A 12,167-nucleotide genomic window follows, 5' to 3' on the forward strand; every position below is an offset into this window, starting at 1 on the left:
AACTTTAATTCAGTTTCTAAACATTTGTGCTATAATGGGGAAATGGTTAATAAAGAAATGGTTGCCATTTTGTCAATGTTACAGCTGCAGGTAAATAAACAGCAAAGCTGTAAAGAAAAGCACAAGAAACTAATGCAAAACAGGAGCAATATGTTACCATAAAATGCTAAAGGGGAAATTAGATATTTATCCAAATGATGACTATGAAGATTTTCATTCATCCAGGTCATAGTATATCTAGTATAGGTCAATCTAAAAACAACTGGACTTCTAAAAACAACTGGATTACTCAGCAAATCCAGTTGTTTTTAGATTGACCTATACTAGATATCCAAATGATGGGAAAAAGGAGTGAGATATTTTGTTCTAATAAAATGTACTTACTTCTCCAGTCTGTGTCACGGTATGGTCCTTCCAACCCTTCACAGACCTCTTTGCCTATTGTGTCAAGAAGCCGGTGCTCGTAAGGCTTCAGCCTGCCACTGGTCTTCTGGGCTTTAGCTCTCCCGGGAGCTAACTTTGCCCATATCCAACCCTTCAGGTGACTGTACAGCGCCTACAGCGTTCACTTTGTCTGTTACCTGCTGCCAGATTTGTTGGTGTCTGGCAGCACTAATGCGGTGGGACTGACTCCCAAAAACACATCCCATCGTGCTAGGACTTCGTCCACCAATGCTCCATTCTCGTCACTGGAAAATCTTTGAGCCATTTTGCTGCTGGGCCCTCGTATCCTCTATCATTCTCCTCCTGTCTCCTCTGTAAAGCAGTAGGTGCTGCCACAGCCTCCTCCTCATGCTGGGCAGCCTCTGTGGCCTCCTCCTGGGGTAGCCTCTCTGAGCCCTGGGTGGGGTGTGGGACATGCTGCATGCCCCAGATGGTGAGGGGGACACCCTGCGTGGGCAGGGGGATACCCTCCCTGCCCTACACTACTCTCTTCCTCCTCCTCTCCCCCCCCCAGAAACCCCTCCCAGTGACTCCCCAGTCCGTGTTACCCTTTCTCCACCTCCTGTGGTGACTACAATCACACATAGTGTGGGATTCAGCTGCCCTCGGCATCTCTTCAGGGCTGGAGAGGCATTACTCCTCCTCCTCATTCCTCCTCCACCCAGACATATTTTATCACAAAAGCAGCCTGCCTTCAGAAACACCTCCTCCACCTGTGTAGTCTAAATAGCAAGTGCGCCATTAGCCCAAAAATGCACCACTGGAGGACTTCCTGTGTGAAAAATATGCCAAAAAGGAAGTGGGGCATTTAAAATTCGAATGTTTAAGTGGGAGCACCGGCAAATTTGATCATATTTGACTATGCGCTACAGTCAAAACCTTGAATCTAATTCCATTCAAAGTCCATCGCATGCAAGCTATTCGAATGAGAGCCAAAATTCGACTACCTTGATAAATATGTGAATAATCAAATAATTTTTTTTTAAAAAATGAGATTCAAGGTAAATCGAATTTGACTAGATTCGAAATTCGACCTTTGATAAATCTGCCCTTAAGTGTGGGATCTATTATCTGGAAAGCTTAAGACCTGATGTTTTCAGGATAAAGTTTTTTTCCATAATATGAATACTAGTCATGTGCGGGTCGGAAAAAGCCCGACCCTAACCCGCCCTGCCTCAGCCCACCCGCATCCGACTTCCGGGTTCCTTTTATAGACCCAGCGAGCAGGCGTGCGACTATAAAGCCGGAAGTCGGGAGCTGGCATTATTGCCACCCGCATAGAGGAGTGCGAGGCCGGCCAGAACCTTGGATCTGCGGGTATCGGGCCGGGCCGCACATCACTAATGAACACCTTAAAGTCTACTAAAAAATTATATAATCTCAAAATTTAAGTTACCAGTACTTTTTATTAATACAGAGAAAAAATAAATCTTTTTCTAAAATTAAAACTATTTGCTTAAAATGAAACAAACAAACAGAAATAGTACTGTATTTTCAGTAAGCAGAAAAACATAGGTATCTGATATTAAAACAAGCACTAAAAAATGTTTATTTATATATATAATTATGATTTATTCATACAGAATTAGAGACTGGAATATGAATGAGAGAGGCCTGAGTACTAAAAAGTCGCAACAACAATATTACAGAGCATTTGTTTTTTTTTAAACAGTATCAATATCAGAATTGTGATAGTGATTTGAAGAAAAGTTGGCAACTCTACAAGCAGTGAAGGAAAATACTTTCATTAAGCTAAAAGAGACACACATTTGGTTATGCAATTTATATAAACACGCATAAACCAATAGGGCAGTGCAGCTGGCAGATTGGCTCATGCACAGTCACATAATCAAATTAACCAGTGTGTGTCTTTTTCAAATTACTTCTTTGCTGTCTGTCTATCTATTTTACACAAAGCTGCTGTTTGTCCTGTGATTTGACATTTAACCTTACTTCTCAATGTAATGTAAGTTCATCCATAGTTAAAAGAAAGATGACCAGCTATATGGAACATTCAAGGAGGTATGGATCTCCCCTGTTATGGCCAATTCTAAGCAACTTTTCAGTTGGTCTTCCTTAGTTATTCTTTATAGTTTTTGAATTATTTCTTTATATATCTTTCCAGCCTTCAAATGGGGATCACAAAGTGATTCTAATTTAGCTGCCCTGCACTTTGATTTTTAATTAGCGTGTACCAAATTGCTAAATTAGAATTAGAATCCTATAATGCAGCATATATGAAGTTTATTTGGGTTGTTATTAGCTGTAAGGTTAGGTGGGTATCTGGATAATGCTTTTTCAACATTTTATCATTGTTTTATATTTATGTGAGATTTTTCTTAGCAACGAGAAAAAAATTAGCACAGCAATCTGTAAGGTCACCATATAACGAAGCATCATCAATAGGAAATACCTCCAGCTCTTTAATGGTATAACCAGCATTTATTACAGTATTTCTAACTGTCTCCTCATCCAATGGCAAGCAGAAAAATGTCTGTTTGCCAACCTTGTAAAAACTATCCCCAAATACACCAATAGCTACCAGATGGCCTCCTGGTTTTAACAGCGTGGTTATGTTTCTCACTGCATCTTTATAAGCATCAATGTCTTTACAGGCTACTTCCAAGCACAGAGCACTGATCAAACAATCAGCTTTAGGCAGAATCTCTGGGTGTAGTGGATTGCTTTTTGTCACATCACATTTCAGAACCTTTTTGATTGTTGCTCGCAACTTGTCTTCCTTTTCTCTCCAGTTTTCTCTGTTCAGCCATAAAAACACAAGGACACAGAGCAATAAACAAATACATAAAAAGTACCAGGAAAAAACAAAATAACTAAAGGAATAACTAAAGTCAAGTGAATGGATCTAGGTTCAGTGTTCCATAAGATCATGTAGTGATACTGCAGGTAGTTTAGAACATAAAGTAGAATTTACTGCCATTTTTTGTTTGTGTCATCCCTTTGGTTCATCCCTCATCTTCCACTAGTCTCATCATATTCCCAAGCATCAACAGCACATCTCCTTATGCATATGCTGTGCAACTATATACACTTATATATATATATATAAGTTGGCCTCCTACTCTCATACCAAGTGTATAGAGCCAGTAGTGATGTGCAGGTCGGGATTTACCAGACATATCATACATATTACACTGCCTAACAAGCAATTCCCACACTATTGGATCATTGCCTAGGAATTGGGAATCAGATACTGGCTGATTCATCTATTTATTGGAGGAAGGAAGAAAAAGACACTGCGCTTTTGGTGGTAGGAAACAAGGGAATGGGGTAAGAGGCAGGGATACAAAAGCCATTTTTAAAGGGGTGCACCTTTCAATTAATGATATTAAGGGGCAGATTTATCAAAGGTCGAAGTGAATTTTCGAATTGTAAAAATTTGAATTTCATGCTATTTTTGTGTACATTGACTAGGGAATAGTCCAAATTCGATTTGAAAAAAAATTTGAATATTGAAATTTACCATGTACTGTCTCTTTAAAATTTCGACTTCGACCATTCACCATCTAAAACCTGCCGAATTGCTGTTGTAGCCATAGGGGGACCTCCTAGAATCTATTTGGAGTCATTTGATGGACTCTGAAAAAGTTTATTTTGGGAAAAGCTCTATTCTTTTGATTCGAACGATTCGAATTTGGCCGAATACAGACCTATTCGATCGAAAACTTACCTATTCGACCCAAAAAATAACTTTGACTTAATTTCAGTGGGTCTTTTTGAATTCGAATTTCGAAAAAGTTTTTTCAATTCAAAATTCGACCCTTGATAAATCTGCCCCTAAGAGTGATATTCTGAGGCAATATACAATTGGTTTTAGTTTTTATGTTTTATTATTTTTGGTTTTTGAGGTTTTTTATTTAGCTTTGTATTATAAATGTGTAACCTTACAGAGCATTTGTTTTTTAGATGGGGTCAGTGACCACCATTTGAAAGTTGGAAAGAAAAGGAAAATAATTCAAAAACTATTAAAAAAAAGACCAATTGAAAAGTTGCTTAGAATTAGCCATTCTATAACATAACTAAAAGTTAATGTAAAGGCGAACCACCACTTTAAAGAGTATGCTGTGGCTGTTAAGGCTGCAGAAAAATAACACTGTCAATCCATAAAATCAAGGTGACATATTTAATGATAGGTTAATACAGTTGTTTTACCATGATACCTTGGCCTAAATACTATCCAATTAGGACAGTCAAAAAAAGGTTCTTTGCTTGAGAGACACATTAATGCAGCCTTTTGCTGTGTACAAGGATTTACATTTCCAGGGGCTGGGGGTGCTGCCTGACACTGCAAGGAGCAGAGGGAGATGTGGCCAGGTGACTGAGTCTAAAGTGATTGAGGTGCTGACAGTAGGTAAGCCAGGCCAGAAGCTGGTGAGCTGGTATCCCAGGAGGGGAGAGTGAGAAGGTAGAAACCAACCTGTATGATGAGAACCCCAGTGTGGGGAAAAGTCTTTGAATGCGTGCTGTTAAAACGCTTATGAACTGTGTTGTGACTTTAAACTTGTGTTTTTGCCTGAACACGCTGTGTCCCTTTATTCTTCTGATCCTCTGCTTGCCTGACTACCATAGCTAATGTCCCCTCAAAAAATACGTATACAGGCAGTATATATATATATATATATATATACATATATATATATATATATATATACATATATATATATATATATATATCCTGGAAACAGACGAGCACTCTCAGGTCTTATCAAGCTTGTAAAAGTGTTTTATTTAGCAAAAAATAGCTATTTTTTGCTAAATAAAACACTTTTACAAGCTTGATAAGACCTGAGAGTGCTCGCCTGTTTCCTGGATATCTAGAATCTTCTTTTGCTAATAGCACCCAGGCAAATAACACTATGGATTACGAGTAGTGCCTGCTCTCCACCGATTTATGTATATATATAATAAATCTTATTTACATACCTGTTGCCTTCTAGCTTACAAACAGCCTGCAGAAGCTCTGACCAATCAAATGATCCTGGCTCATTATTTAGCCATTTTTGAAATTCTTGACGATTACAGTCAGTAAAATCTGTGGCAATTATATTTCTGAAAGATTCACAAGCTGAAGCCAGTTGGTAGATTGAAGGACCACTGCCTATGTCAATCAAAGTGTCTCCTCCAACACCACCTAAAGAAAATGTCACATGAACATTAAATTAACATTCACTCTGTATCTTTTGACTTAAAAGGAAAATAAATTAGTGATTATACACAAAACCACACTCTTCTATTAAAAATTAGCCTTTCAATATTGATTGAGCATTTCGGTTTTCCAATAGGGCTCACAGATAAAAAAAAAAAAAGTAAGTATAGTCAAATGTATATGTAAATAAATCTCTCTTGGCATTTTGTAAACTTGCTAATAGACCCTTTACTCTACTTAAAAGCACACTTTGTCCCACCCAGGAAAAAAAAAAAATACTTAAAAGCAAAAGCCATTCCCCGTTAGAATTGATGCTTTCCCATGGCAATTTACGTCAATACGTCCCTTTATGTGGTGGGTCCTGGGCATTTTCAAGAAAACCATTGAGGGGTCCCTCCTAATCTAATTCAGCCACTTCTTTTAACCCTTTTACCAGTTTACTATTGAGAACTATATTCAACCCATTTTAGCCTATCATACCTAGCACACCATCGAACATTTTCTAGACAAATTGTTCATTTTCTCGTTCAAGTTTCTAAAGGGGATATAATAAAAACATACAGAGCAAGACAAATATTACTGTTCCAATTATACAAGTATGGCATCTGTTATCCGGAAACCAGAAAGATAAGAATTACAGAAAGGCCATCTCCTGTAGACTTATTATATCCAAATAATCAACATTTTTAAAAATGATTTCCTTTATCTCTGGAATAATAAAACAGTAGCTTGTAGCTTATCCCAACTAAGGTATAATTAATCCTTATTGGAAGCAACGCCAGCCTATTGGGTTTATTTAATGTTTAAATTAATTTTTAGTACACTTATGGTATGGAGAGCCAAATTATGGAAAGATCCATTATCTGGAAAACCCCAGGTCCCGAGCATTCTAAATAACATGTCCCATACCTGTACTCACATTATTGCAGCACAGTTACATTATTTATTTATTTATTTATTTATTATGTATATATACATATTCAGTTACCCTAATATTGTAATTATATGTTTTTGTTATTTTATAAATGATTAAACATTCCAAGGAAATTAAACACTGTATAGTTTAACATCTGATTATATACATTAAGGGCAGATTTATCAAGGGTTGAAGTGAATTCGAAGTAAAATCGTACTTCGAATCATAGGAATCGAACGATTTTATCGTACGATCTTCCTTTAAATACAAAAATATGCTCTGGAAGGTCCCCATGGGCTAACATAGCACTTCGGCAGGTTTACGTTGGCGAAGTATTGAAGTTGAAGTTTTTTTAAAGAGACAGTACTTCGATTTCCTTTTTCTCTGTAATAAAAAAACAATAGCTTGTACTTGATCCCAACTAAGATATAATTAATCCTTATTGGAAGCAAAACCAGCCTATTGGGCTTATTTAATGTTTAAATGAATTTCTAGTAGACTTAAGGCATGAAGACCCAAATTACAGAAATATCTGTTATCCGGAAAACCCCAGGTCCCGAGCATTCTGGATAACAGGTCCCATACCTGTACTTACAATGCTATTGCAAGACATTTGTTGCTGGTCTTTGTGTATTATTATCTGTAGTTATTGGATTATTTAGATTTTCATTCTGAATAAACACAGCTATGCAACCAAGCAGTGAGTTCAATAGTAGACTACTAGAGAGTCAGAATAACAGTTAAAGGAAAACTATACCCAGAAAATGAATACTAAAGCAACAGATAGTTTACATCAAATTGAATGACATATTAAAGAATCTTACCAAACTGGAATATATATTTACATAAATATTGCCCTTTTACATCTCTTGCCTTGAACCACCATTTCGTGACTCTATCTGTGCTGCCTCAGAGATCACCTGACCAGAAATACTACAACACTAACTGTAACAGGAAGAAGTGAGGAAGCAAAAGGCAGAACTCTGTCTGTTAATTGGCTCATGTGACCTTACATGTGGTTTGTATGTGTGCACAGTGAATCTTACGATCTCTGGGGGCGGCCCTTATTTTTTAAAATGGCAATTTTCTATTTATGATTACCCAATGGCACATACTACTAAAAAAGTATATTATTATGATAATGGTTCATTTACATGAAGAAGGGTTTTACACATGAGCTGTTTTACTCAGTATCTTTTAATAGAGACCTACATTGTTTGGGGGGTATAGTTTTCCTTTAATAACATTAATAATGACAAAAATCTAGCCTCATGTTCATCGGTTTTCTTGCACCAGGGTCAGTGACCCAGTCAGATACTGTAAGTGACATTTAAAATCTCAGGTTTGTGAAATGCAGAATTGAAAGGCAAATCGTTAAAAAACATCTCATTAGCAGTATATTGTCTCAGGATGCCATTGTCTATAATGTAATTTTAAGGCAAAGGAGTAATAAGATGAGTGTCCAGCACATCCCACCATGTTGTTAAAAGGCAGATTGATAAGCCTCATGTATACACAATAAAGCAGATCAGTTACTATCATACATACCTGGTCCAAATGTTTCAAAACATTTCTGTAGGCGGAAATTCAATATTCTATCTCTTCCTTTTCCAAAACTGCAAAAAGAAGCTAAATATGTTTTTGGATCAAACATGGACTGATACATTTCCCCTCCAGTGAAATTCATTATATCAGCTATTCTAAGTTACAGGCTGCAACAAATAGTTTCAAAGGGTGCTTTGATCTTGAGGCCTTGAAATTTCTAAAGATATAAGACAGCAAAAGTAATGATTAGCCAAGAACTCACCATAGCCCTGGTTATAGTATAAAATATTATATTTTTAAATAAAACACAGGTTGATGAATTGATTTAAGTTAATGGCATAAGAGGTGAACTGAGAGTTACAACTAGTAGATCTATCCTTAGCTTACCTGAGAAAGCCTGTGATATTGAAGGAATTGATTTTTGGTCCTGAAAAGTGAATCCGTAGTGTGTGTCTTAAATAATGATCTCACCTGTCAAATACTTAAACCTCAACCTTAAACCAACCCATTCTATTTTGTGTTACACAGTAAACTAAATACTATTTTTTTCTTGATGGCTCAAAGGTCAAAAATAAACTTCCTCAGTGCTAGGTCATGGAACAGAACATTTTGTACATTGTAACTATCTTAGAACTCTCACACATCAGCTTACTTTTACTCTCACTTTTATATACAGGGTTATACTAAAGTATTATAGGCCCAAGGCAAACCTTTTGTTAAAGGGCCCATACATTGCTCATCTGAAGCCTCTCATTCCCCAAATCCAAAAAAATTAAAGCCAATTCTTATCTTACCTTGTTGAGCAAACACACCCCAATAATGCTAATACTGGAGCTTTTTGTATAATAAAGGCTTGTCTGCTAGACATGTTCAATTGAGATGTTTTTTCAGGTGTTTGTGGACTTCTCATACATACACTCAAACCTATACACAATGTACACATTCATTATGATCTGTTATTTATGTACTGTAGCACCAACACATTTTATGCATTTTTTTCAGAGATTGTGTATCATTCACATAACTCCCTGTCCCAGTGGATTCACTGAATTATAATCACTTTCTTACTTTCAAACTTTTCAGGGTAATTTATTAATAGTTTGAAAAAAGGAACAGAAGAACAAAATATCTATACAACTGTGCAACACGTGTGTGTACTAACATCCTTTTTTCCCTATTCTGTTCCACCCAGAGAGCTATTTACCACTCGGATAGCCATTGCCGGAACTAGGGGTAGACAAGTAGGCAGATGCCTAGGGTGCAACTGAAGCACTGGGAGGCGGTGACTAGTGTTAGTTGCAGAGAGTGGTGGCTACAGTGAACGACGATGGAAGGTGTTGGTCAGGTCTGGCAATGAGCATTGTGGGGCTTCAAACAAGCGACTTGTTTGACTAGGAGGTTCCTAACAACTTGGCACCCCCTAGTAATCATTCCTTGTCCTTTAAGCAGTGTATGTTCATGGTTTGAACTTTATTAAATAGTTCAGTCTCACAACAATGTTTACTGTATGATATTGTGTTTTAAACTCAATAAAAGAAAAAAAGTCAGCTCTGAAGGGTCCCAGCAAGAACCCAAGGTTCAGTGTTTCACACACCAAATGAGCTACCATATGTTACATACTTAAAGGACCAGTAACATAAAAAACATTTTTTTAAAAATTTGTTAGTACACATCTAAACAAAAACACCAACACAAATTTTACTTTAAAATCACAAAGCTTTTATTAAGAAATAACTTACAGAAACTGCACTTCCTGTCCTGTACAGAAATGGCGAAAAGGCGACCATCCATCCTGCTGGGCTCGATTTCTCCTCCTGGCTACTCTGCTGACAGCGTGTGAAGGAGCAACTATTCACTGACAGGCATCGGCTCTCCTCGGCTCTCCTCTCCTTCACTGTGGATGGCTTCCCTCCTCCTCGCTGCTCCCCCCAGCCAGATCCCGAGCAGAATGATGAATGATCGGCCCGCTTGTCACTTCACAGCCGCACAGTACCTTTATTGCTGCGTATTAACGGTGCGCAGGAGGAAGAGGAGACTGGGTTAACACATTCCAAAGGGATTACAGAGAAAGCTGCTCAGTCCATTGCCCTCACATTTTTATACTGACCCCTTGTGCCTCTGTGAGCTGAAGTTTAGGAAATACATCGCTACTTCCCTCCCATCTGTAAACATGCGGCTTCCCAGAAATGGTTATAAAATGTTCTGCTCTGCTCGCAGCTCTGCGTGGGTCTGGCCATGAGAATTGAGAAGGCGAGGGCCCGCTATCTCAGGCTCTGTGCATTGCAGCAGGGACGGAAAGGGTGGTTGAAGCACAGTTAGGAAAAGAAAGGCTTTTCTATCTAATTCAGTGTGACAAAGTGTAGCAGCGCAGCAAATGTCACGTCAGGTATTAGCAATAGCGTGTGGGAACAAAGCCGCAGGTGGAAGCGTGAAGGTGCTTGAGCTTGTGCATTGGCTTGTGGGTGCACAAATCCCATGCTGTGCCGTGGGTGCCAGTGGTTTCCTCTTTTTTGACTAGCAAAGCAAAAGGGATGTGGCGCCTCAGGACTTTCCCCCTGCGCACCGTTAATACGCAGCAATAAAGGTACTGTGCGGCTGTGAAGTGACAAGCGGGCCGATCATTCATCATTCTGCTCAGGGGATCTGGCTGGGGGGAGCAGCGAGGAGGAGGGAAGCCATCCACAGTGAAGGAGAGGAGAGCCGAGGAGAGCCGATGCCTGTCAGTGAATAGTTGCTCCTTCACACGCTGTCAGCAGAGTAGCCAGGAGGAGAAATCGAGCCCAGCAGGATGGATGGTCGCCTTTTCGCCGTTTCTGTACAGGACAGGAAGTGCAGTTTCTGTAAGTTATTTCTTAATAAAAGCTTTGTGATTTTAAAGTATAATTTGTGTTGGTGTTTTTGTTTTGATGTGTACTAACGAATTTTTAAAAAAAAATTTTTTATGTTACTGGTCCTTTAAGTAAAAGTACTCAAATTCATATGTTACACATATACAGTGATTATGGTGATAATATATGAATCCAAGAAAAGGCGATTAATATTTAATAATGTCTGTTAGGGACCAAACATTCAGTACTTATAAGAATTATTATATAATTTTTTTTGGTAATAGTTATTCCTCTTTTACCTTTAAACCCTCTTGCTGTATATATAGAATACACTGATCAAATAGCACAGAAAGTTTTCTAAAAGTGCTCCGTAGCATTTTCCACTTATTTCATGCTCCCGCTGACTTTGAACAGATGATGCTTTGCTCAAAACAAACATTTCAAATACTCAGAAAAAAATATGATCCAGTGATGAGACACATTTGGCTACAAGACAAGTACAAAACCTTCCTTTTCTCTTTCTCTGTTTTTGTTCCATCACATTCCTCAGACCAAGAAATGCGGAAAATACGATATGCTTTTGGACTACTGCTAAAAGTTGGGCTAGGACTGGTGGCTGGATTTTATTAGAGTAAAAGAAAATATCATTCAATATACCTAGTGTCCATGTGCCTTTCAAAGCTTGAGTTCCTTCTGCTTAGAAATACGGGTAAGGGACCTTTTGTCCAGAATGCTCGGGACCTTTTATCCAGAATGCTCGGAACCTGGGGGTTTTCTGGATCTTTCTGTATTTTGGATCTTCATACCTTAAGTCATACCTAAGTCTAAACCCAATATGCTGGTTTGCTTCCAATAAGGACTAATTATATCTTAGTTTGGATCAAGTACAAGGTTTTGTTATTGCAGAGATAAAGGAAATCATTTTTAAACATTTGGATTATTTGGATAACATGTCTATGGGTGTCTATGGAAGATTGCCTTTCTGTAATTCAGAGCTTTCTGGATAATGGGTTTACGGATAACGGATTCCATACCGGTGCAGTATTTTATAAAAGAAGCACACAGCATACTTGCATTAGAAGGACATTTGAACTCAGGCCAACAGAAGATAAAGCAAATATTTTTGCCTACGAGGTTGAGTGAGCATGGGGTGCAGGTATGGGATCTCTTATTCATAACCCATTATCCAGAAAGTTCTGAATTATGGGAAGGCCATCTCTCATAGAGTTAAGCAAATAAATCTAATTTTAAAAATGGTTTCCTTCTT

At 38.1% G+C, this 12,167-nt stretch overlaps 1 protein-coding gene across 1 annotated transcript; it reads right to left on the minus strand.

The window, feature by feature from the left end:
- Positions 1 to 1,830: 1,830 nt before the first annotated feature.
- inmt.L (indolethylamine N-methyltransferase L homeolog) lies at positions 1,831 to 8,472 on the minus strand. The gene is given in 4 exon segments (NM_001090129.1): positions 1,831 to 3,203; positions 5,389 to 5,596; positions 8,076 to 8,289; positions 8,460 to 8,472. Coding segments are annotated over 3 exon segments (762 nt in total). The 5' UTR covers positions 8,194 to 8,289; positions 8,460 to 8,472; the 3' UTR covers positions 1,831 to 2,767.
- Between the last annotated feature and the right edge of the window lie 3,695 nt (positions 8,473 to 12,167).

Source organism: Xenopus laevis, chromosome 5L (genome assembly GCF_017654675.1).
Source record: "Xenopus laevis strain J_2021 chromosome 5L, Xenopus_laevis_v10.1, whole genome shotgun sequence".
In the NCBI taxonomy this organism is placed as follows: Eukaryota; Metazoa; Chordata; class Amphibia; order Anura; family Pipidae; genus Xenopus; species Xenopus laevis.